This window comes from Zea mays, chromosome 4, assembly GCF_902167145.1.
Source record: "Zea mays cultivar B73 chromosome 4, Zm-B73-REFERENCE-NAM-5.0, whole genome shotgun sequence".
Classification (NCBI taxonomy): Eukaryota; Viridiplantae; Streptophyta; class Magnoliopsida; order Poales; family Poaceae; genus Zea; species Zea mays.
In genome coordinates, this window is record NC_050099.1 from 18,057,932 (window position 1) to 18,084,799 (window position 26,868).

Consider the following 26,868-nt stretch of genomic DNA (forward strand, 5'->3'; position numbering starts at 1 on the left):
GTCGGCAACGGTCGGCTTCGCTTTTTATGGAAACAAATCGGGCACCGGACAGTGTCCGGTGTGCACCGGACTGTCCGGTGCGCCCGACGACAGAAGGCAAGAATAGCCTTCCAGATGTGCTCTCAACGGCTCCTAGCTGCCTTGGGGCTATAAAAGGGACCCCTAGGCGCATGGAGGAAAACACCAAGCATTCCTTGAGCACTCTTGATCACTCACACATCAATCTTGCGCACTTGTTCGACATTCTAGTGATTTGAGCTCCGTTCTAGTGTGCTAGTCTTTTGAGCTCAAGTCTGGGTCTTGTGTGTGCGTATTCGCTGTGATCTTTGTGTCGTGTGTGAGTTGCTAATCCCTCCCTTGCTCTGTGATTCTCTGTGAACATCTTTTGTAAGGGCGAGAGGCTCCAAGTTGTGGAGATTCCTCGCAAACGGGATTGAGAAAAGAAAAGCAAGAACACCGTGGTATTCAAGTTGATCATTGGATCACTTGAGAGGAGTTGAGTGCAACTCTCGTCCGTTTGGACGCCACAACGTGGAGTAGGCAAGTTTTGTACTTGGCCGAACCACGGGATAACCACTGTGTCATCTCTGTGATTGAATTCTTGTGGTTATTGTGTTTTGACTCCTCTCTAGCCACTTGGCATAAACTGTGCTAACGCCTAATCAAGTTTTGGGGCTTAAAGTTTTGAAGTTTTACAGGATCACCTATTCACCCCCCCCTCTAGGTGCTCTCAATTGGTATCAGAGCCATTCTCTTCAAGAAAGGGACTAACCGCCCGAAGAGATGGATCCTAAGGGGAAGGGAATTGTGATCAACGACAAGGAGAAGGAGTCCTTCGTCAACGAGCCAAGGGATGACAAGTCCAATGACTCGGGCTCGGGCCACAAGCGAAAAGATGGGAAGAAGAAGAAGACAAGACGCATCAAGGAGATCGTCTACTACGACAGCGATGAGTCCTCTTCTTCCCAAAAGGACGACGACCACGACTATAAAAAGACGGTCAATTCGAACTTTTCATTTGATTATTCTCGTATTCAACATAGTTCGAATTCGCATTTGCTTTCCATTCCTCTTGGCAAACCCCCACACTTTGATGGGGAGGACTACGGATTTTGGAGTCACAAAATGCGTAGTCACTTATTCTCTCTCCATCCAAGCATATGGGAGATTGTGGAGAATGGAATGAAATTTGATAGCTCGGATAGCCCTATGCTTATAAATGAACAAATTCATAGAAATGCACAAGCTACTACTGTTCTCTTAGCATCTTTGTGCAGGGAAGAATACAATAAGGTGAGTGGCTTGGACAATGCCAAGCAGATATGGGACACCCTCAAGATCTCTCACGAGGGGAACGACATCACCATGCTCACCAAGATGGAGTTGGTGGAGGGCGAGCTTGGACGATTCGCCATGATAAGGGGAGAGGAGCCAACTCAAACCTACAACCGGCTCAAGACCCTTATCAACAAAATAAGGAGCTACGGAAGCACGCGTTGGACGGATCACGACGTCGTCCGCCTAATGCTCAGGTCCTTTACCGTTCTTGATCCTCATCTCGTGAACAATATTCGTGAGAATCCCAGGTACACGATGATGACGCCCGAGGAAGTGCTTGGAAAATTCGTGAGCGGGCGGATGATGATCAAGGAGGCAAGATACGTTGACGACGCATTGAACGGTCCACTCCACGAGCCTCAACCCATTGCTCTAAAGGCAACGAGGAGCAAGGAGTCGCTTCCTAGCAAGGTGGCGCAAATTGAGGCGGCCGGTCTTAATGAAGAAGAAATGGCCCTCATTATCAAGAGATTCAAGACGGTGCTAAAGGGTCGCAATGGACAGCCGAGCAAGACTAAGACCAAGGGGAAGCGATCATGCTTCAAATGCGGTAAGCTTGGTCATTTTATTGCTAACTGTCCCGATAATGATAGTGACCAGGAAAAGGGAAACAAGAGGGAAAAGAAGAAGCATTACAAGAAGGCAAAGGGCGAGGCGCATCTAGGCAAGGAGTGGGACTCGGATTGCTCCTCGTCCGACTCCGACAATGAAGGACTCGCCGCCACCGCCTTCAACAAATCGGCTCTCTTCCCCAACGAGCATCACACTTGCCTCATGGCAAGGGAAAAGAAGGTAATCACTCGTAATGCTAATACTTATGATTCTTCTAGTGGTGATGAATCTAGTGAGGATGAAATTGATTACTCTAGTTTATTCAAGGGATTGGATAGAACTAAGATAGCTAAGATTAATGAGTTGATTGATGCCTTAAATGAAAAGGATAGAACCTTAGAGAAACAAGAAGATCTCTTATATGAAGAACATGATAAATTTGTTAGTGCTCAAAATTCACTTGCTCTAGAAGTTAAAAGAAATGGAATACTTTCTTGTGAACTTTCTACTTGTAATGAAACCATTTCTTCTTTAAAAGGTGAAATTAAAGATTTAACTACTAAACTAGAAATAGCAAGTAACTCGTATGTTGAAAATATTACAATTTGCACTAGGTGTAAGGATTTTGATGTTAATGCTTGTAGTGAACACTTAGTTTCCATTTCAAAATTAAGTGATGAAGTGGCTAGTCTTAATGCTCAACTTAAGACTAGCAAAAGTGATTTTGAAAAACTAAAATTTGCTAGGGATGCCTACACGGTTGGTAGACACCCCTCAATTAAGGATGGACTTGGCTTCAAGAGGGAAGCCAAGAACTTAACAAGCCATAAGGCTCCCATTCCCGCCAAGGAGAAAGGGAAGGCCCCTATGGCTACTAGTGCTAAGAGGAACCATGCCTTTTTGTATCATGAAAGAAGACAAACTAGAAATGTAAGTCATGATGCTTTTGATTCATATGTTCATGATTCTCATGCCATGTTTGCTCCTAGTTCCTCTAATGTGTATGATAGAAATGTTACTAGGAGAAATGTTGTTCCTAAAAGAAATGCTATTCATCATGTGCCTAGAAGGAGTGTTGTTCATAATGCTCCTAGGAAAGTAGTAAATGAATTTTCTACAATATATCATGCTTTGAATGCTTCCTTTGCAATTTGTAGAAAGAATAGAAAGATAATTGCTAGGAAGTTAGGGGCTAAATGCAAAGGTGATAAAACTTGCATTTGGGTCCCTAAGAAGATTTGTGCTAACCTTGTAGGACCCAACATAAGTTGGGTACCTAAGACCCAAGCCTAAATTTGCCTTGCAGGTTTATGCATCCGGGGGTTCAAGCTGGATTATCGACAGCGGATGCACAAACCATATGACGGGGGAGAAGAAAATGTTCACCTCCTACGTCAAGAATAAAGATTCCCAAGATTCAATCATATTCGGTGATGGGAATCAAGGCAAGGTAAAAGGGTTAGGTAAAATTGCAATTTCCAATGAGCATTCTATTTCCAATGTGTTTTTAGTAGAGTCTCTTGGTTACAATTTACTATCTGTTAGTCAATTGTGCAGCATGGGGTATAATTGTCTATTCACTAATGTAGATGTGTCTGTCTTTAGAAGAAGTGATGGTTCACTAGCTTTTAAGGGTGTATTAGACGGCAAACTTTATTTAGTAGATTTTGCAAAAGAAGAGGCCGGTCTAGATGCATGCTTAATGGCTAAGACTTGCATGGGCTGGCTGTGGCATCGCCGCTTGGCACATGTGGGGATGAAGAATCTTCACAAACTTCTAAAGGGAGAACACGTGATAGGACTAACTAATGTTCAATTCGAAAAAAATAGACCTTGTGCAGCTTGTCAAGCAGGGAAACAGGTGGGAGGCTCTCATCACACCAAAAATGTGATGACGACATCAAGACCCTTGGAGATGCTGCATATGGACCTTTTTGGACCCGTCGCCTATCTGAGCATAGGAGGAAGTAAGTATGGTTTAGTTATTGTTGATGACTTTTCCCGCTTCACTTGGGTGTTCTTTTTGCAGGAAAAGTCCGAAACCCAAGGGACTCTCAAACGCTTCCTCAGGAGAGCTCAAAATGAGTTTGAGCTCAAAGTGAAGAAGATAAGGAGCGACAACGGATCCGAGTTCAAGAACCTTCAAGTGGAGGAGTTCCTTGAAGAAGAGGGGATCAAGCACGAGTTCTCCGCTCCCTACACACCACAACAAAATGGTGTGGTAGAGAGGAAGAACAGGACGCTCATCGATATGGCAAGGACGATGCTAGGAGAGTTCAAGACCCCCGAATGCTTTTGGACGGAAGCCGTTAACACTGCTTGCCACGCCATCAACAGGGTCTACCTTCATCGCCTCCTCAAGAAGACGTCGTATGAGCTACTAACCGGTAACAAACCCAATGTATCGTACTTTCGTGTATTTGGGAGTAAATGCTACATTCTAGTGAAGAAGGGTAGAAATTCTAAGTTTGCTCCCAAAGCTGTAGAAGGGTTTTTGTTAGGTTATGACTCAAATACAAAGGCATATAGAGTCTTCAACAAATCATCGGGTTTGATTGAAGTCTCTAGCGACGTTGTATTTGATGAGACTAATGGCTCTCCAAGAGAGCAAGTTGTTGATCTTGATGATGTAGATGAAGAAGATGTTCCGACGGCCGCTATACGAACCATGGCGATTGGTGATGTGCGACCACAGGAACAAGAAGAGCAAGATCAACCTTCTTCCTCAACTATGGTGCATCCCCCAACCGAAGATGACGAACAGGTACCTCAAGTGGAGGCACTTGGTCAAGGGGGAGCGCAAGATGAGCAAGTGATGGAGGAAGAAGCGCAACCGGCACCTCCAACCCAAGTTCGAGCGATGATTCAAAGGGATCATCCCGTCGATCAAATTCTGGGTGACATTAGCAAGGGAGTAACTACTCGATCTCGATTAGTTAATTTTTGTGAACATTACTCCTTTGTCTCTTCTATTGAGCCTTTCAGGGTAGAAGAGGCCTTGCTAGATCCGGATTGGGTGTTGGCCATGCAAGAGGAGTTAAACAACTTCAAGCGCAATGAAGTTTGGACACTGGTGCCTCGTCCCAAGCAAAATGTTGTGGGAACCAAGTGGGTGTTCCGCAACAAACAAGACGAGCACGGGGTGGTGACGAGAAACAAGGCTCGACTTGTGGCAAAAGGTTATGCCCAAGTCGCAGGTTTGGATTTCGAGGAGACTTTTGCTCCTGTGGCTAGGCTAGAATCAATTCGTATCTTGCTAGCATATGCCGCTCACCATTCTTTCAGGTTGTTCCAAATGGATGTGAAGAGCGCTTTCCTCAACGGGCCAATCAAGGAGGAGGTGTACGTGGAGCAACCCCCTGGCTTCGAGGATGAACGGTACCCCGACCATGTGTGTAAGCTCTCTAAGGCGCTCTATGGACTTAAGCAAGCCCCAAGAGCATGGTATGAATGCCTTAGAGATTTCTTAATTGCTAATGCTTTCAAGGTTGGGAAAGCCGATCCAACTCTTTTTACCAAGACTTGTGATGGTGAATTGTTTGTGTGCCAAATTTATGTCGATGACATAATATTTGGTTCTACTAACCAAAAGTCTTGTGAAGAGTTTAGCAGGGTGATGACGCAGAAATTCGAGATGTCGATGATGGGCGAGTTGAACTACTTCCTTGGGTTCCAAGTGAAGCAACTCAAGGACGGCACCTTCATCTCCCAAACGAAGTACACGCAAGATCTGCTAAAGCGGTTTGGGATGAAGGACGCCAAGCCCGCAAAGACTCCGATGGGGACCGACGGACACACCGACCTCAACAAAGGAGGTAAGTCTGTTGATCAAAAAGCATACCGGTCAATGATAGGTTCTTTGCTTTACTTATGTGCTAGTAGACCGGATATTATGCTTAGCGTATGCATGTGTGCTAGATTTCAATCCGATCCTAAGGAATGTCACTTAGTGGCGGTGAAGCGAATTCTTAGATATTTGGTTGCTACGCCTTGCTTCGGGCTCTGGTATCCAAAGGGGTCTACCTTTGACTTAGTTGGATACTCAGACTCCGACTATGCTGGATGTAAGGTCGATAGGAAGAGTACATCGGGGACGTGCCAATTCTTAGGAAGGTCCCTTGTGTCATGGAACTCTAAGAAACAGACATCCGTTGCCCTATCCACCGCTGAGGCCGAGTACGTTGCCGCAGGTCAGTGTTGCGCGCAACTACTTTGGATGAGGCAAACCCTCCGGGACTTTGGCTACAATCTGAGCAAAGTCCCACTCCTATGTGATAATGAGAGTGCTATCCGCATGGCGGAAAATCCTGTTGAACACAGCCGCACAAAGCACATAGACATCCGGCATCACTTTTTGAGAGACCACCAGCAAAAGGGGGATATCGAAGTGTTTCATGTTAGCACCGAGAACCAGCTAGCCGATATCTTTACCAAGCCTTTAGATGAGAAGACCTTTTGCAGGCTGCGTAGTGAGCTAAATGTCTTAGATTCGCGAAACTTGGATTGAATTGTAGCATACATGTGTTTATGCCTTTGATCATGTTCATTTTGCATTTTGTTGTTTATTGTGGTGCTCAAGTTGTACAAACACTCCCTGGACCTCACAAGTCCGTTGCAAAGTGATGCACAGTTTTAGGGGGAGATGTGTTACAACTTGACCCTTTGAGACTAACCATATGCTTGAGTTTGTTTGACTTAGTCTCGAAGGAGAATTGAAAGGGAAAAGGTGGACTTGGACCATGAAAGACTTCCACTGCACTCCGATGAGAGGGTAACCAATTCCAAGTTCATCTCATGAACTCTTATTGCCATTTGATCTTAATTGAAGATTTTTGTGAGGCAATGGGGTTAAGGGGCCAAGATTGATCCCATTTTGGTGCTTGATGCCAAAGGGGGAGAAAATAAAGGCCAAAGTGATAAATGGATCAGCTACCACTTGAGAATCTACCACTTGAGAAATTTTGAAAATAGTAGAATAGAGTTTTTGTTTTGTCAAAAGCTTTTATTGTCTCTTATTGTCTCTATGTTCAAAAGTTGGCTTCTTGTGGGGAGAAGTGTTGATTATGGGGGAGTTTTTGAAATCTTTGATCAATCTCTTTTGGAATGACTCTTTTTATGCTTCAACATGTGTGTTTGACTTAGAGATAGAGATGTGAGTTTGATTTGCAAAAACGAACCAAGCGGTGGCAAAAGATGATCCATATATGCCAAAATTGAATAAAACTCAAAGTCAGTTTTTATTTGAAGTGATTTTGCACTTGTTCTAGTTGCTTTATGTTGTGTTGGCATAAATCACCAAAAAGGGGGAGATTGAAAGGGAAATGTGCCCTTGGGCCATTTCTAAGTATTTTGGTGATTGAGTGCAAACACAAGTGCTTAATGTGAAAATATGCCCATTGATGTACAAAGTGCAAATCACAAGTTAAGGTATGTTTCTAAGCCTTAGTACATTGGTTTTGTGTACTAATATATTTGTCTAAGTGTTAGAAACAGATAAAAGAAGAGAAGAGAAGACTTGGCTGTGTACAGCCAAGGGGCTGTTTCGGTCTGGGGCACCGGACTGTCCGGTGGTGCACCGGACAGTGTCCGGTGCGCCAGGCTGCCTCGGCCGAAGAGGCCGCTCTCGGGTTTTTCTCCGGCGACTTCGGTTAAAATTCACCGGACTGTCCGGTGTGCACCGGACTGTCCGGTGAGCCAACGGTCGGCCGGGCCAACGGTCGGCCGCGCGATCAGCGCGCGACACGTGGCCGAGCCAACGGTCGGAAGGGAGCACCGGACTGTCCGGTGTGCACCGGACTGTCCGGTGCGCCAGATCTGCAACGGTCGGCAACGGTCGGCTTCGCTTTTTATGGAAACAAATCGGGCACCGGACAGTGTCCAGTGTGCACCGGACTGTCCGGTGCGCCCGACGACAGAAGGCAAGAATAGCCTTCCAGATGTGCTCTCAACGGCTCCTAGCTGCCTTGGGGCTATAAAAGGGACCCCTAGGCGCATGGAGGAAAACACCAAGCATTCCTTGAGCACTCTTGATCACTCACACATCAATCTTGCGCACTTGTTCGACATTCTAGTGATTTGAGCTCCGTTCTAGTGTGCTAGTCTTTTGAGCTCAAGTCTGGGTCTTGTGTGTGCGTATTCGCTGTGATCTTTGTGTCGTGTGTGAGTTGCTAATCCCTCCCTTGCTCTGTGATTCTCTGTGAACATCTTTTGTAAGGGCGAGAGGCTCCAAGTTGTGGAGATTCCTCGCAAACGGGATTGAGAAAAGAAAAGCAAGAACACCGTGGTATTCAAGTTGATCATTGGATCACTTGAGAGGAGTTGAGTGCAACTCTCGTCCGTTGGGACGCCACAACGTGGAGTAGGCAAGTTTTGTACTTGGCCGAACCACAGGATAACCACTGTGTCATCTCTGTGATTGAATTCTTGTGGTTATTGTGTTTTGACTCCTCTCTAGCCACTTGGCATAAACTGTGCTAACGCCTAATCAAGTTTTGGGGCTTAAAGTTTTGAAGTTTTACAGGATCACCTATTCACCCCCCCCCCCTCTAGGTGCTCTCAGGATGTCTATGTGCTTTGTGCGGCTGTGTTCAACAGGATTTTCCGCCATGCGGATGCCACTCTCATTATCACATAGGAGTGGGACTTTGCTCAGATTGTAGCCAAAGTCCCGGAGGGTTTGCCTCATCCAAAGTAGTTGCGCGCAACACTGTCCTGCGGCAACATACTCGGCCTCAGCGGTGGATAGGGCAACGGAGGTTTGTTTCTTAGAATTCCATGACACCAGGGACCTTCCTAAGAATTGGCACGTCCCCGATGTACTCTTCCTATCGACCTTACATCCAGCATAGTCGGAGTCTGAGTATCCAACCAAGTCAAAGGTAGACCCCTTGGGATACCAGAGCCTGAAGCAAGGCGTAGCAACTAAATATCTAAGAATTCGCTTCACCGCCACTAAGTGACATTCCTTAGGATCGGATTGAAATCTAGCACACATGCATACGCTAAGCATAATATCCGGTCTACTAGCACATAAATAAAGTAAAGACCCTATCATTGACCGGTATGCTTTTTGATCAACAGACTTACCTCCTTTGTTGAGGTCTGTGTGTCCGTCGGTTCCCATCGGCGTCTTTGCGGGCTTGGCGTCCTTCATCCCAAACCTCTTTAGCAAGTCTTGCGTGTACTTCGTTTGGGAGATGAAAGTGCCGTCCTTGAGTTGCTTCACTTGAAACCCAAGGAAGTAGTTCAACTCGCCCATCATCGACATCTCGAATTTCTGCGTCATCACCCTGCTAAACTCTTCACAAGACTTTTGGTTAGTAGAACCAAATATTATGTCATCGACATAAATTTGGCACACAAACAAATCACCATTACAAGTCTTAGTAAAAAGAGTTGGATCGGCTTTCCCAACCTTGAAAGCATTAGCAATTAAGAAATCTCTAAGGCATTCATACCATGCTCTTGGGGCTTGCTTAAGTCCATAGAGCGCCTTAGAGAGCTTACACACGTGGTCGGGGTACCGTTCATCCTCGAAGCCAGGGGGTTGCTCCACGTACACCTCTTCCTTGATTGGCCCGTTGAGGAAAGCGCTCTTCACATCCATTTGGTACAACCTGAAAGAATGGTGAGCGGCATATGCTAGCAAGATTCGAATTGACTCTAGCCTAGCCACAGGAGCAAAAGTCTCCTCGAAATCCAAACCTGCGACTTGGGCATAACCTTTTGCCACAAGTCGAGCCTTGTTTCTCGTCACCACCCCGTGCTCGTCCTGTTTGTTGCGGAACACCCACTTGGTTCCCACAACATTTTGCTTCGGACGAGGTACCAGCGTCCAGACTTTATTTCTCTTGAAGTTCGTTGTTGAGCTCCTCCTGCATGGCCAACACCCAGTCCGGATCTAGCAAGGCCTCCTCTACCCTGAAAGGCTCAATAGAAGAGACAAAAGAGTAATGCTCACAAAAATTAACTAATCGAGAACGAGTAGTTACTCCCTTGCTAATGTCACCCAGAATTTGGTCGACGGGATGATCCCTTTGAATCATCGCTCGAACTTGGGTTGGAGGTGCCGGTTGTGCATCTTCCTCCATCACATGATCATCTTGTGCTCCCCCTTGATCACACGCCTCCTGTTGATGAACCTGTTCATCGTCTTGAGTTGGGGGTAGCACCATAGTTGAGGAAGATGGTTGATCTCGTTCATCTTGTTCCTGTGGCCGCACTTCTCCAATCGCCATGGTTCGTATAGCGGCCGTCGGAACATCTTCTTCATCTACATCATCACAATCAACAACTTGCTCTCTTGGAGAGCCATTAGTCTCATCAAATACAACGTCGCTAGAGACTTCAACCAAACCCGATGATTTGTTGAAGACTCTATACGCCTTTGTATTTGAGTCATAACCTAATAAAAACCCTTCTACTGCTTTGGGAGCAAACTTAGAATTTCTACCCTTCTTCACTAGAATGTAGCATTTGCTCCCAAATACACGAAAGTACGATACATTGGGTTTGTTACCGGTTAGAAGCTCATACGACGTCTTCTTGAGGAGGCGGTGAAGGTAGACCCTGTTGATGGCGTGGCAAGCCGTGTTCACGGCTTCCGACCAAAAACGCTCGGGGGTCTTGAACTCTCCAAGCATAGTCCTCGCCATGTCGATTAGCGTCCTGTTCTTCCTCTCTACCACACCATTTTGCTGTGGTGTGTAGGGAGCGGAGAACTCGTGCTTGATCCCTTCCTCCTCAAGGAACTCCTCCACTTGAAGGTTCTTGAACTCGGACCCGTTGTCGCTCCTTATCTTCTTCACCTTGAGCTCGAACTCATTTTGAGCTCTCCTGAGGAAGCGCTTGAGGGTCCCTTGGGTTTCAGACTTATCCTGCAAAAAGAACACCCAAGTGAAGCGGGAAAAGTCATCAACAATAACTAGACCATACTTACTCCCTCCTATGCTCAGATAGGCGACGGGTCCGAAGAGGTCCATATGCAGCAGCTCCAGGGGTCTTGAAGTGGTCATCACATTCTTGCTGTGATGTGCTCCTCCCACTTGTTTACCTGCTTGACAAGCTGCACAAGGTCTATCTTTTTCGAATTGCACGTTAGTCAAACCTATCACGTGTTCTCCCTTTAGAAGCTTGTGAAGGTTCTTCATCCCCACATGTGCTAAGCGGCGATGCCACAGCCAGCCCATGCTAGTCTTAGCTATTAAGCATGCATCTAGACCGGCCTCTTCTTTTGCAAAATCAACTAAATAAAGTTTGCCGTCTAATACACCTTTAAAAGCTAGTGAACCATCACTTCTTCTAAAGACAGACACATCTATATTTGTAAATAGACAGTTGTACCCCATGTTGCATAACTGACTGACAGATATCAAATTATAACCTAGAGACTCTACTAAAAACACATTAGAGATAGAGTGCTCATTAGAGATTGCAATTTTACCTAACCCTTTTACCTTGCCTTGATTCCCATCACCGAATATGATTGAATCTTGGGAATCCTTATTCTTGACGTAGGAGGTGAACATCTTCTTCTCCCCCGTCATATGGTTTGTGCATCCGCTATCAATAATCCAGCTTGAACCCCCGGATGCATAAACCTGCAAGGCAAATTTAGGCTTGGGACTTAGGTACCCAACTCATGTTGGGTCCTACAAGGTTAGCACAAATATTCTTAGGGACCCAAATGCAAGTTTTATCTCCCTTGCATCTTGCCCCTAACTTCCTAGCAACAATTTTCTTATCCTTTCTACAAATAGCAAAGGAAGCATTTAGAGCACAATAAATTTCGGAAGGATCATTCACTACTTTCCTAAGAGCATTATGAACTACATTTCTCCTAGGCATTTGGTGAACAACATTTCTTCTAAACACATTTCTACCATGCATAACATGAGAACTAGAAGTAGTCATAGCATAAGAGTCATAAGCATGTGAATCAAAAACATCATTACTTCTAAAAGCATTTCTAGAGTATCTCCTATCATAGTACATGAAAGCATGATTCTTCTTAACACTATTAGCCATAGGAGCCTTCCCTTTCTCCTTGGTGGAGATAGGAGTCTTATGGCTTGTTAAGTTCTTGGCTTCCCTCTTGAAGCCAAGCCCATCCTTAATTGAGGGGTGTCTACCAATAGTGTAGGCATCCCTTGCAAATTTTAGTTTTTCAAATTCACTCTTGCTAGTCTTAAGTTGGGCATTAAGACTAGCTAATTCATCATTCAATTTTGAAATGGAAACTAAGTGTTCACTACAAGCATTAATATCAACATCCTTACACCTAGTGCAAATTTCAACATGTTCAACACAAGAGTTGGATTTTTGTGCTTCTACTAGTTTAGTATTTAAGTCATCATTAATGCTCTTTAATTTAGAAATTGAATCATGGCATGTAGACAATTCACAAGCAAGCATTTCGTTTCTCTTAATTTCTAATGCAAGGGATTTTTGAGCCTCTACAAACTTATCATGTTCTTCGTACAAGAGATCCTCTTGCTTTTCTAGTAGCCTATTCTTATCATTTAAAGCATCAATCAATTCATTAATTTTGTCAATCTTAGATCTATCTAAGCCTTTAAATAAGCATGAATAGTCTATTTCATCATCACTAGACTCATCCTCACTAGAAGAAGCATAAGTAGAGTTTCGAGTACTTACTTTCTTCTCCTTAGCCATGAGGCACGTGTGATGCTCGTTGGGGAAGAGGGATGACTTGTTGAAGGCGGTGGCGGCGAGTCCTTCGTTGTCGGAGTCGGACGAGGAGCAATCCGAATCCCACTCCTTTCCAATATGAGCCTCGCCCTTTGCCTTCTTGTAATTCTTCTTCTTTTCCCATTTTCCACTCTTCTTTTCCTGGTCACTATCATTATCGGGACAATTAGCAATAAAGTGACCAATCTTACCACACTTGAAGCATGAGCGCTTCCCCTTCGTCTTGGTCTTGTTGGGATGCTCCTTGCGACCCCTTAACGCCGTCTTGAAGCGCTTAATGATGAGAGCCATTTCTTCATCATTAAGCCCGGCCGCCTCAATTTGCGCCACCTTGCTTGGTAGTGCCTCCTTGCTTCTCGATGCCTTGAGAGCAATGGGTTGAGGCTCGTGGATTGGACCGTTCAACGCGTCATCGACGTACCTTGCCTCCTTGATCATCATCCGCCCGCTTACAAATTTTCCAAGAATTTCTTCGGGCGACATTTTGGTGTACCTGGGATTCTCACGAATATTATTCACCAAATGAGGATCAAGAACGGTAAAGGACCTTAGCATTAGGCGGACGACGTCATGGTCCGTCCATCGCGTGCTTCCATAGCTCCTTATTTTGTTGACAAGGGTCTTGAGCCGGTTGTATGTTTGGGTTGGCTCCTCTCCCCTTATCATAGCGAATCTCCCAAGTTCGCCTTCCACCAACTCCATCTTGGTGAGCATGGTGACGTCGTTGCCCTCGTGAGAGATTTTGAGGGTGTCCCATATCTGCTTGGCATTGTCCAAGCCGCTCACCTTATTGTATTCTTCCCTGCACAAAGATGCTAAGAGAACAGTAGTAGCTTGTGCATTCCTATGGATTTGTTCATTTATAAGCATAGGGCTATCCGAGCTATCAAATTTCATTCCATTCTCTACAATCTCCCATATGCTTGGATGGAGAGAGAATAAGTGACTACGCATTTTGTGACTCCAAAATCCGTAGTCCTCCCCATCGAAGTGTGGAGGTTTGCCAAGAGGAATGGAAAGCAAACGCGAATTCGAATTATTTGGAATACGAGAGTAATCAAATGAAAAGTTTGAATTGACCGTCTTCCTGTAGTCGTTGTCGTCGTCCTTTTGGGAAGAGGAAGATTCGTCGCTGTCGTAGTAGACGATCTCCTTGATGCGCCTTGTCTTCTTCTTCTTCCCATCTTTACGTCTGTGGCCCGAGCCAGAGTCGTTGGATTTATCATCTTTTGGCTCGTTGACGAAGGACTCCTTTTCTTTGTCGTTGATCACGATTCCCTTCCCCTTAGGATCCATCTCTTCGGGCGATTAGTCCCTTTCTTGAAGAGAACGGCTCCGATACCAATTGAGAGCACCTAGAGGGGGGGTGAATAGGTGATCCTGTAAAACTTCAAAACTTAAGCCACAAAAACTTGTTAAGTTTTAACCCAAGTATGGCCAAGTGGCTAGAGAGGAGTCAAAACACAATAACCACAAGAAATCAATCACAGAGATGACACGGTGGTTATCCCGTGGTTCGGCCAAGTACAAAAACTTGACTACTCCACGTTGTGGCGTCCCAATGGACGAGAGTTGCACTCAACTCCTCTCAAGTGATCCAATGATCAACTTGAATACCACAGTGTTCTTGCTTTTCTTTTCTCAATCCCGTTTGCGAGGAATCTCCACAACTTGGAGCCTCTCGCCCTTACAAAAGATGTTCACAGAGAATCACGGAGCAAGGGAGGGATTAGCAACTCACACACAACACAAAGATCACAGCGAATACGCACACACAAGACCCAGACTTGAGCTCAAGAGACTAGCACACTAGAATGGAGCTCAAATCACTAGAATATCGAACAAGTGTGCAATATTGATGTGTGAGTGATCAAGAGTGCTCAAGGAATGCTTGGTGTCTCCCTCCATGCGCCTAGGGGTCTCTTTTATAGCCCCAAGGCAGCTAGGAGCTGTTGAGAACAAATCTGGAAGGCCATCTTTGCCTTCTGTCATCGGGCGCACCGGACAGTCCGGTGCACACCGGACACTGTCCGGTGCCCGATTTATTTCCTTAAACAGCGCAGCCGACCGTTGCAGATCTAGCGCACCGGACAGTCCGGTGTACACCGGACAGTCCGGTGCCTCCTTCCGACCGTTGGCCAGACCACGTGTCGCGCGCAGATTCCGCGGCCGACCGTTGGCTCGGCCGACCGTTGGCTCACCGGACAGTCCGGTGCACACCGGACAGTCCGGTGAATTTTAGCCGTACGCCGTCGGCAAATTCCCGAGAGCGGCGTCTTCAGGTCGAGGCAGCCTGGACAGCCTGTTGGCTGTACACAGCCAACAATCTCCTTTTCTTCTTCTCTCTGTTTCTAACACTTAGATAAATATATTAGTACACAAAACCAATGTACTAAGGCTTAGAAACATACCTTTACTTGTGATTTGCACTTTGTTCATCCATGGGCATAGATTCACATTTAAACACTTGTGTTGACACTCAATCACCAAAAATACTTTGAAATGGCCAAAGGGCACATTTCCCTTTCACCAGGCAAATTCACGCCTCGCCCGAGGGCCTCCTCAAGCAACGGGCGCACCCTCGACTCGCCCGCAGCCCAGCTCGGGCAGGCTTCGTTGTGAAGCAACCTTGGCTAAATCGCCTCACCAACCGACCATATCGCAGGTGCATTGAATGCAAGGATCGCCTGACACCTTATCCTGACACGCGTGCCTCAGTCGGCAAGGTCGAAGTGACCGCAATCACTTCGCCCTTCCACTGACCGACCTGACAAGAAAACAGCGCCGCTCGCCTCTCTCCGACTGCTGTGCCACCCGCCAGGGTGAGGTTGACAGCAGCTGAGTCCAGCCTCAGGCGCAACAGGAAGCTCCGCCTCGCCCGACCTCGGGCCTCGACCTCAGGAGGAGGTCTCCGCCTCGCCCGACCCTAGTGCTCGGCCCCTGCCTCGGCCTCGGAAGGTGGTCTCCGCCTCGCCCGACCCTAGGGCTCGGCCCCCGCCTCGGCCTCGGAAGGTGGTCTCCGCCTCGCCCGACCCCAGGCTCGGCCTCAACCTCGACCTCGGGATGAATCGCGTCCTCGCCCGACCCCAGCCTCGGCTTCAGGAGGAGTATCCGCCTCGCCCGACCTCGGGCTCGGACCGACCATGCCACAGGGGGTACATCATTACCCTATCCCTAGCTAGCTTAGGCTATGGGGGAACAAGACCGGCGTCCCATCCAGGCTCACCCCGGTAACAAGTAATGATGGCTCTCCGCATGCGTCCATGACGACGGCGGTTCTCAATCCCCTACGAAAGCAAGGAGACGTCAGCAAGGTCCCAGCAGCCCCGACAGCTGTGCTTCTACAGGGCTCAAGCGCTCCTCCGACGGCCACGACACCGTGTGCACAGGGCTCTAGCACCTCTCCGACAGCCACGTTGGCATGTACACAGGGTTCTGGCACCTCTCTGCCGGACACGTTAGCACATAACTACACCCTCATTGTACACCTGGACCTTCTCCTTACATCTATAAAAGGAAGGTTCAGGGTCCTCATGCGAGAGGGTGGTCGCGCGGGAGGACGGGCTGACGAACCGGCTCTCTCTCTCGCGAACGCTTGTAACCCCTACTGCAAGCACATCCTCCCTGGCGCAGGATAACACGAGCCACAATCTTTTCCTCCTTTGTGTTTCATCTCGCGCCAACCCATCTGGGCTGGGGCACGCAACGGCAATTTTACTCGTCGGTCCAGTGACCTCGGGGTCGAAACGCCGACAATTTTGTTATTGCTTGATATGTGGATTGTATAGGTAGTTCTATGTGCTTGAATTTTGGTTCTCCGCCTCGAAGGAATTATACGTGTTCACATTTAACAATTGTTTGATCGAACCCAAACAATCAAACGACCTAACCATCTAAAGGGCCCGTTCATTTGGGCCGAGGGCCGAACCGGACTCGCTCCGTCTTCCCTCCTCCTGTCCAGTGTCCAGGTCTCATTTGGGCCCAAAGGCAGAACCGGACTCGCCACCTCCTGCGCCTCCCCTCTTCCTGTCCAGGCCTCCAGGGTTTAGGCTCGCCGCCGTCCCGTCCCGTCCCGTCCCGCCTCGCCCACCGCGCGCCGCGATGCCTCCTTCCAAGGGCAAGAAGAAGAACCCATCGACGTCGCCGCGGCCGTCCCCACGCACGCCTTCATCTTGTCCCTCCGCTGGCTCCGGAACTGGCGATGGCGAGAGAAGCGTCGACCTCCCATCCATCGCCGCCGCCGCCGCGGAGCAGTTCCCGGCGCTCGTGCCACGCGGCGGTAGTGGCTACTTTGCTGGCATCGTTGCCGAAGTGGCCCCTAGGGATGGGAGCCGCGGCGGCCGCTTGGGGAGGCTCTGGCTCTCCGAGGCCGCTATGGTCGGCGCCGGGATGCGGCCTGGGTGCTTTGTCTCCGTAAGCTTGTGCCTGCTCCTCTTTTGATGCCTCAGCCTTGTTCCTTCGGCTCAGGACCGTTTGTTTCTGCAAATTGGTAGCGTGGACCAACTCCGTTACAGCTAGAACCGTTGCTCACTCAATTTTGTATTATTTCTTTTGTGCGAGGGAGGTTGAATTCATCGTCACACAAGGGCACTAATGACCATTCCAGTATTATGAGGTCCAATTTAACTGATTGAGTGATCGGTAGAAAGTCAAGGTGGCTTGAGCCCATCTTCATGAGCCGAAATGTAGAGTTGATGACTTGATGAGCCGAAATTTGCATATTTTATTTTTCTTTTCAGTTAGTGGGAGGGCGCCAAACTTAATATATTGCTCAGACCTTAAGAGGTGTACATAGTTCAGAGAGTTAAGTTATCAGTACTTCCAGATATGAGATGTTTCCTTGCAAGCTGAACTAAGACGACGAGGCTATCCATTGAACAAAACCTCATTTCTGTGCTTCAGATCATCTAGCAAAGCCACCAAGGTTTTCCAACCCTGCAGCCGCAGCTGCTACAGCTGTTCGGACTGCTGCTGCTGCAATCCATAAAGACAAAATATTGTAGAAGCCGCACCCGCAGCGAACAAAGTAGCTGAACAAAAGCATCAGAGTGCAACATTGGTCCTCAGGCCTAGGCAGCAGCCTCATTTCTTGAACGGGCACTGTTTCAAATGCCAAAGGGCAGCTCAGGATCAGGTCACAATGATCTTCTGAGATACTGCACAGATAGGCCAGATTCCAGTTTCATGGACTTCTTACTTCTTGAGATTGTACCTGGATTTGATTGAATTGTTTCTCTTTTGTAGCTTTGTACTATCAGCCACCATAAGAATTGGACTTTAGGCTATACTATTATGATTGATTGATTGTGAAACCAACTTTAGAGTTCCACCAAAGCACAAACTTACTAGTTTATTTCCATGTATGTTTTGTTTTCAACAACTAAGCTGAGGTGTGTTTCCTTGTTTGTAGGTCTCACTAATTTCGTCAAGCAGTGATCAGTTAGATGGTTTTCCATTAATTAATTTATTTGAGGAGTGCAACAGATTCTTTGATCTTGATCTGGACAATGATCTCCTTTATGGTGAAGCTGGGAAAAACTTTGTGGTTGCTACAGTTCTCCCCTCGCGTGAGGTATATCTTTTCTATTATTTTGTCCTGATGTCTAAGTGGCAAGCATAACAAATTGTTAAAGTTTTTGACTGGGTTATCTTACTAGGTTCCAAAGAATGGTATCAAGCTCTCTTGGGATCTTGCTTGTGTTTTGGGACACCCTTTTGTAGGTCGATCATTGTTTATTTGCCCCTTATGTACACTTCAGGCCCCAAAGCGTAGTGATGATGTTCATATTTTACGGGTAATGAAATGCAAGAATCTTTATCTTAGCCTAGTTCCACCTAATGTTGGATCTTCCAAAGGCATTGAATCAGAGTCTGACTACCATCCTGAAAGAAGCGCAATGGTTATGGAGACACCTAAGAGGGGTCCTTCAACTCCACTGCGTAAGAAGGAATCGCATCACTTTGCTTCCAACAATGGCTCTTCAATGTGCTTGGATCCAACCACTGCAAGATCAGCACTAGCAGATGAGAAAATCAATGAGTTGTTGCATACTTCAGCATTGTGGTGGCTCAATGGTAGACACTTGCTTAAAGGAAACTTTGTTCCTCTCTCAATATGCGGAAAACTGTCTCTATTTGTGGTCATGGGAGCAGAACCAGATAGTTCTTCTCAAGATGTTTTGTATGAGAATGGGAATACACTGTCTAATGCAGAGGATTCAACTAAATCCCAGGAAAACCCAGTTTTATTCCTTGTTGACAGAACCACAAAAGTTCATTTATCTGATTCTGTCTGCACAAAGCAGCTTGACTCAGATAAACCGGGTTTACCATCAGAACCTCACGAGTATGATGATAAAAGAAATGCAGATTTCAATCATTCTCCAACACTTGGTGGGTTATCTAAAGAGTCAGCAACCATAAAAGGAATAATTTCATTTTCACTAGCTGATCAAATTGGTCTGCCAAGGTATCGCGTGAACAGATATACAGTTGCCACTATATTCGGCTATAAATTTGATGGTTTAATTTTGCAATATGTTGATTGTTTGCAGATACAAAGGTATTCTTCTTTATGGTCCACCTGGAACAGGGAAGACCTCTCTTGCTTCTTCCTGTGCCTATGATGCAGGGGTCAACCTTTTTACAATCAATGGACCAGAGATCATTAGTCATTATTACGGAGAAAGCGAGCAATCTTTGTACGATGTTTTCACTTCAGCCAAGCAAGCAGCACCTGCTGTGGTTAGATTTTCTTTGAATAATTGACTGCAATTACCTTCACCGTTATGTTAATTGCAAAAAGAATCCTGGGCTCCTAGTAGCAGTAGAGTTACCTTTTAAAGTGTTAATACCAGAATTCATAACTTTGAAGCTACCCTTTTATTAGGACAAAAAAGTCTTTAGTTTGTAACGATGCCTACTCTGGGTATTCAACATGAAGTGTGTTCACTAGCAACTTATTTCTGGTAACACTATGATATTGAGCCCAAGCTACTCTTTTTTCCGCAACGACAGAGCCAAATTTCATTACTTGACAGCAACAAAATTACAAAAGTTAGCATCCGAAATACGCAAAGACCGAGCCCACGCTGCTCTAATATTTTGATGGGTTGTGCAACCTGAAGCCTAAAAAACTATCTTCTATTCAAAATTCATGAAATTCAACTTGTTATGCTTTTCACTATTTTGCACGTTCAGCAGGCAAACAACTATGCCTGAGCCTGACTATATGTCTTATTGTCCTCTGTTCTTAATGTGAATTGCTCCCAGCGATTGAGTGATGCTGAATTCTTCACTGCATGTTCTATGATGCATACAAGCAACATATTCAGTTGAAGCCTGTTTCTAATGCTATGCTCATTAAGCATCAATAGTTGAGCATTGAAGTGTCTTACCAAAGCAACTAACTTGCCTATATTAATATTGCATTGCTCCTATATAGGATCATCTCCTACTTTCTCCTCACAATTGCAACTCTGATTTTTATTTAAAAACTTTTTTTCCAATTATGGTTCAGGTTTCTGACTCTGTTACCAAGTTGTCTGATTCATCATCTCTGAAACATTGCATGAGTCAGGTCAAATGTTGAAATGTTTGCACACCGATTATCCAAGATGATAGCTTGAACTATTTTGTTAGCAAGGAGCACTATATATTTGAAGTATTGGTATCCTAATTAGGATCCTTAACCCATCATCTTAGCATTCATAACAGTATCATGTATCTTTGTTGCTATTAGATATTTATCGATGAATTGGATGCGATTGCTCCATCAAGGAAGGATGGGAGTGAGGCGTTATCTATTAGAATGGTAGCCACTCTGTTAAAACTGATGGATGAGATTGGCCCTAGTGACCGTGTTCTCTTGATTGCTGCTACGAATCGACCTGATAGCATTGATCCTGCATTGCGACGTCCTGGAAGATTGGATAAAGAAATTGAAATAGGTAGAATGCTCTGATGCTATCCATATATTTTCAACACGAATGGCTGTGGATGCAGTTTACTCCACATACACATGCCTTTTAAATTAACGCCTGCAACTTAAATGGAGCGCTTATGAATGTGTAGAATGTATTAGGAACCTGGCATTTGATTTTATGAAGTAGCACAATGCATTTAGGACTGGTCAGTATTTTAAGCTTATAAGCAATAGATTGCTTGTATTGTACGTTTTGTCATCTGTAGTAAGTGATCATTTGTGTGTTTTTACTTTTTAGTAGCCATTTAAGGATGTTTTTGGACACTAAGATTGGGGCACCAAATTTAATGACTTCAATTCAACATCATTGTACACTGATATGCTGTTGAGTTTAAAATTAAGTTAATCATGTTTTGTTGTCTTCAAACTGGATTGCAGGAGTGCCATCCCCAGGACAGAGGATGGACATACTTCGCCACCTTCTAATTGGAGTTCATCACTCTCTGACCAATGAAGAAGTTGAGTCTGTTGCTCTAGCAACCCATGGATTTGTGGGTGCTGATCTAGCAGCAGTGTGCAATGAGGCTGCATTGAGTGCTCTCCGGCGTTACATCAGCCTAAAAGAAAATTCAATTCAACAACTTGGTCATCCTGGCTGTAGTTTTTATAAGTGTAATAGTCAAGATACTGAAGATTCAAGCTCATTATCGTCATCTTTCTCAAAGTTGACCATGTCATCATATGTTGCTTGCATGAACGGTGGTAACATAAAAAGTAGCGAGTCTTATGATGATACAGATGAAATACCACTATATGTAACCAATAAGGATTTTGACAAGGCTAAAACAAAAGTTAGACCGAGTGCGATGCGCGAGGTATCACTTATGTCCACCTGCAAGACTTTAGCCATAGGCCTCTTTTATGACAGTTCCTATCTATGTATGTGGTTTATGAAAAAAATGCCAATTGCTGAATCATGTTGTATACAGGTTATTCTTGAGCTTCCGAAGGTACGTTGGGAAGATGTTGGTGGTCAGTGCAGTGTCAAGGAGCAACTGATTGAAGCTATCCAATTACCACAAAAATGCCCAGAAGCATTTGAACGTTTAGGGATCCGACCCCCTAGAGGATTGCTAATGATAGGACCACCAGGTTGCAGCAAGACTTTGATGGCTCGTGCTGCAGCTTCTGAAGCAAAATTGAATTTCCTGGCTGTTAAGGGTCCTGAACTTTTCAGCAAGTGGGTCGGTGACTCAGAAAAGGCAGTGAGATCGCTATTTGCAAAGGCGCGGGCTAATGCACCAGCAATATTATTTTTTGATGAAATAGATGGGCTTGCAGTAACTCGTGGGCAAGAAAATGATGGCACGTCTGTTGCTGATAGGGTCCTCAGTCAGTTGCTTGTGGAAATGGATGGTGAGTTTTAATACTTCATTAGGAAATTCGTCTTTCAAATCTCCATATTTGTTCATAAACTCACCAATAATTACCCTAGGATTTGATCTAATCTGTTTATTTTTAAACTTCAAATGTTTTAAAGCATGTGATTAGAGGTTCCTAAATAAAAAGAATAAAGGACTCAGCCGGTGGGGGTAAGACCGCCCCACGGTATTTCACTAAGATCTCAGTACACGAACTGGGAAACCCCCCTAACCTTGGCGCACACCACCACCGCCACAACCCTCAGGTTGGGCTGCACCTTTACAACAGGCTGGGGTGCTCCTATACAGGGAGGCATGGCGGGGGGATTTTTTTAACCCCAACTTAAAATTCGCTCCCACAGGGAGTCGAACCCATGATCTGAGTGTTACTGAGGCTAGCTAAATGATTGAGCTTGCATTGCTGTTCTGATGACAAGAATTGTGGAGGAATGTTGACTTTGGTGGTGGGCTGGCGCCTCCAAACTGCATGATTTCTTGGTTTGGGCAAGGGCCAGGGATGATCAGATCCTGATGGCCCGACCCATTTTTTTGGTCTAGGTTTCACCCATGTAACAGACTGAGTCCTAGTAGCTCAGATCCTGTTTGCAGGGGTGCTGGTCTTGTGGTCTTGTTTTGTTTTTATTTGTTGTTTTTGTCTAAGTCTGTATCTGGACCCTCTTTCTCTTCTTAATGAAATGACTCGCAGATCTCCTGCGTGGTTCGAGAAAAAAAATGATTGAGCTAGCCCGTTCACAGGTTCCCAGGAAACAATAATGTTTTTTGTTCACTGTACATAAACCAAGCATCAATCAGTTATCTGATTATGATGTTTCCAGTCAATGCTATTTGGTTGGAGTATCAGCCCTTTGCTTGTGCTTATGCACTGTTGGAATGTGTTGATAACCTATTTATCTTATTTTGTTTTTTACAAGATCCAATTGGTCTCTACTGAAAGCATAGAGATATGTGCAAATAATAGATTAATTATACTGGTGGCAGGGTGCAATCATATGTAGGCTGAGGGCAGCTATCCAGTGTTGGGCTGCACCTGGCCCATAGGCCTACAGGAGAAAAAACTCAGGACGCTAGGCCCATAAGCTACTCTATCTGTCTAACATCTACCACGCCATTCGGAAGCCCTTTTTTGCAGTGGCTGCCAAGTAGTTCCACTCACAGGTTACTGTAGACAACAGCGGCAGCTGCTGCAGCAGTAGCTGCAGCGAATGCCCACTTTTATGATGTATAAGTTACTATCGTGTTTTATTCTAATCAGCTTATTTCTTTACTACTCTCTAAAGTGTGTTAAGCTGTCATTAGAGGTTGGCAAATAACAATAATGTGTTTTGTTGCCTGGACATAAACCAAGCATCAATCATCTGATTATGATATTTGTAGTCAATGTTGTTCAGTTCTAGCCATGTGCAGTTTCAATGTGCTGACGATCTTCTCTCACTTATTTTATTATTTACATCATTACATGCTCCTATTGGTCTGTAAACTTTATAATTTACTATTGTGGCAACAGGTTTGGACCAGAGAGTTGGTGTTACTGTTATTGCAGCTACAAATCGCCCTGACAAAATTGATCCCGCACTTCTGAGGCCAGGTTATTGGTTCAATTGTTATTTACTCAGCGCTTAAATTTATTTCTTGGATCACACATATAATGCTCGTTCTGCTCCTTTGATCTGACTTTGAGATCGATACATGCCCTAGGTCGTTTCGATAGGGTGCTGGATGTGCAACCACCTGATGAAGCTGACCGTGCAGATATTTTCCGGATCCATACACGCAGCATGCCATGCAGTGCCGACATGAATCTAAATGAACTCGCTAGACTCACAGAAGGCTACACTGGCGCCGACATAAAGCTCATCTGCAGGGAAGCTGCTGTTGCCGCACTTGATGTATGCTTTCTCATTCTTCCCAGTCTAGTGGCGTGAGCACATGCATTTTTCACTAGGTAGTGCCACGAGTTGACCGACGGAATACTCTCTTTTTTTCAACAGGAGAGGTTTGACATTCAAGAAGTAGCAATGAGACATTTCAATTCTGCGATCGACAGAACAAAACCTTCAGATGTCAAGTTCTTCCAAGAACTTGCAAAGCAATTCCGCAGATCGTTGACTTCACTGAGGAAGCAATAATTCTGAGAAAGCGTTGAGGAATGGGTCAAGCATCACCCTCTCACTCCCTACATTTTTGCTTGGTCCAGAGAATGGAGTTGGTTAATCCATACAAGTACACGGCTAGCTTAGCCATCTGGAATCAGTTCATCCAAAGAAATAAAACATGGGGTGACCTCATTCTGGATATTCATGTGATTTCTCAAAGCAGGCGCCACATCAGTGAACCTGGCGTGACTGAATCTGGGCTGGTATCTAAGAAGCCTTGTCCTCGTTGCTCTGCATCTTCGAAATTTCTGCGTTGTTCCTCTGACTTCAATTACTATGCCACTGTAGATAGTATTGCTTTAAAAGTTGACTAGAATTTTCTGTTCCAGAAACCTTTTTGCTGCTATTTATTGGGGGAGCAATTTTCTCTTTTCTGACTCTTCTCAACATTACACTCGAGAGAAACTTGCTAGACATGTTTATAGATCGAGACAGTTTCAGTGGGCCTGTTTTAACCTTGTCTTATCTCTTCTTTGGAAGGATTTGAGCATTGTTGCCAACATTGTTCCCTGTCATCTTGCTGTCGGTATGTTTCCCTGAAGGAAGTGATGGAGATGGCACAGTTTATGCTGAGGGCGATCTGATCTCCTTAACATTTTGCACAACTGATGTAACTGTAGGCCTGATTTTTGTCTCTGGGTTACTGAACTTGGTGGTAGCAGTAACATCTGCATGTTTTCTTGGTGTCTTTGGTCCACTGGAGCTGTCAACTGCTGTATGAGTAGATGTCAGATGCGATGTTCTTCCAGTTTTCTGACTTGAGCCTGTCTCTCGTCATACTCAATGTGGCCCTCTGATTTAGTCCCAAGCAAGGGTTGCTCGTGCTTCTTAGAGGCTTTTACAGTCAGAGTCCTGATATCTGAACTTGCACACTCATTTTCTGGTCGATCAGGCACAGGATCCACAGGTGACCGTTCCTCAACTTCGCATGGACTGTCAGCAGGCGCAGTGGTATCCTCTTCAATGTGTTCGTCAGATTCATCAATGTCCTGGATAGCTAATGGCAGCATTCTGCATCAATTGGCGGAGTTCCAGCCACAAGTTCAGATGCTTCAGCTGACGAATCTTGCACGTGGGGATTGCTTTCAGAATGATCAGGTGCTTTTTTCAAGTGATGCTTTCAGTGATGAATTCAGGCTTAGAGCAGTACTGCTACCACTTTTTACGTAAGAAATCTTGAGTTTTTGGTCTTTCTTTCTTGGTCTGTTTTCCTCATTTATATGGTCACCTAAAATACTGTTTTGCACTGTAGACTGTACTATTTACAGAGTGAAGTTTGAATATGAAGATAATTAGATAAAGATAGATAAGCTGCTGGAGATAGTTTTATTATTGTTTTGAATCTGGTCGAGTTCCTGGTTCCTAGTGCTTGCACGGCGCAATTGCTTGCTACTAACAGGCCAATATTTCTTGGGTTCAGAGGAATGCTTGATCCCAAACTTGCAGCTGTCATGGCAAGAGCTGGTGGATGCTCGTAGGAAATGCGGGACCGGCTTCTACTTCCTCTTTAACATCAGGTGTCATGCTGCTGCCATCCATAACTACTAGAGCAGCATTTATCAGGTCTTCACATTTGTTATGTGAGGGACTAAAATTTAGTTAGAGGAACCAAACATGGTCTTAGTCTTCAACTCTTCATGGTTTGAGCATGGGAGAAGGGGGGAGTGGACTATAAATTGGGCGTAGAGGTTGTGGATTTGTGAACCTAGAATGAAATAGATTCTGCTGTTATTCTCAAGAAATTGAGGCATGAAGTCTAAAAAGACGAATTTAAAGGAAAAATAAATAAATGTTGCAGCAGTTTAAACAGCCAACTTTAATCCGAAGCTAACAGCCTGCTTTGAACGTTATGGGACAAAATGTGGCAATTTATTTAATTCATAGTCACGCATATTGAGTTTCTTTTTTTTGGTTTTATCATATTACGTATGAAGATTTTGACTAGAACCAACCTTGCATCGGATACTAGGTCCGGCACTAGTCCATTCACGTCGGCCACGGCCTGCTAGCTAGCTGTAGCATCCACGAAAGGAGCACACACTTTAACTTTCTTTCCAAGCTATTTGTGCAACAAAAAAATGTTTTTCGTATACTATGTATGTGTTCTCGCGTGTATGTGTATATATTACCAGTATAGCACAGTAGCACTACATATTTTTTTGTCAGCATTTCTCTATAAACATACTCCTTTAGAGCTGATTTGGTGATTGGGATCCTTTGAGAAAAAATCCTCTTGCTATTCAAAATTAAATTGAAAGGAGATTTCTCCCCATGGATCCCCTCGGGATCCCTAATAACCAAATTAGCCCTTATAGAGCTGAATTGTTTGTATTGGAGGCAAAACTTTTGCTCCTCTCGTACCGTAACGCACGGCGCAATCGCTCGGCTTTTGTCAGTTGGATCGGTAACACACGAAGAAAGCGACGCAGGCAAGAAAGACGGTGAAAGGAAAGGGCAGGCAAAAGACGAGAGAGAAGGTAAAGCGATCACCATCATAGTGCTGCTGCTACTGCTCTCTCTCTCTCTCTCCCTACTCTACTCCCTAGCTTAATAAAGCCGCCGTCCGATAAATTAACCGTTGGTTCAGCTCGAAATTATTGTGAACTTCTCGTGTGTCTATATATATGCATGATAGTGAAAGATCTCGCGTAATCGTCGTCGGTATCAGGGCGTGATTATTAGGGTCACCTGTGTTGTTGTAATAATGGGCGTACGCTAGCTAGCTCGTAATGATTCTGTCAGAATTGTG

The 26,868-nt window shown here is 45.2% G+C and overlaps 1 protein-coding gene and 1 pseudogene across 5 annotated transcripts; one reads left to right on the forward strand and one right to left on the reverse strand.

Moving 5' to 3' along the window:
* Positions 1-16,501: 16,501 nt before the first annotated feature.
* On the forward strand, positions 16,502-25,939 carry LOC100502003 (uncharacterized). Of its 5 annotated transcripts, XR_565003.3 has the most exons (12): positions 16,502-17,013; positions 18,011-18,172; positions 18,258-19,069; positions 19,155-19,344; positions 20,342-20,549; positions 20,963-21,399; positions 21,514-21,940; positions 23,471-23,551; positions 23,662-23,852; positions 23,955-24,322; positions 25,012-25,285; positions 25,540-25,939. XR_565003.3 is itself a non-coding variant. In XM_008679508.3 (10 exons), the coding sequence occupies exons 1-10, from the start codon at positions 16,702-16,704 to the stop codon at positions 24,090-24,092; spliced, it is 2,958 nt and encodes a 985-aa protein (XP_008677730.1). In that variant the 5' UTR covers positions 16,502-16,701; the 3' UTR covers positions 24,093-25,420. The 5 variants fall into 5 exon arrangements, 1 of the variants encoding a protein (XP_008677730.1); XR_004857685.1 differs by having other exon boundaries at positions 23,955-25,285; positions 25,372-25,939; XR_002268647.2 differs by having other exon boundaries at positions 23,955-25,217.
* LOC103655134 (uncharacterized) lies at positions 24,246-25,381 on the reverse strand (annotated as a pseudogene).
* Positions 25,940-26,868: the final 929 nt, after the last annotated feature.

Bases quoted from the DNA above. Each gene is read 5' to 3' on its own strand.
- LOC100502003 (XM_008679508.3), top strand. From the start codon at position 16,702: ATGCCTCCTTCCAAGGGCAAGAAGAAGAACCCATCGACGTCGCCGCGG. The intron at 18,173-18,257 runs GTATATCTTTTC...TTATCTTACTAG, and splicing joins CAGTTCTCCCCTCGCGTGAG to GTTCCAAAGAATGGTATCAA. The intron at 20,550-20,962 runs GTAGAATGCTCT...ACTGGATTGCAG, and splicing joins GGATAAAGAAATTGAAATAG to GAGTGCCATCCCCAGGACAG.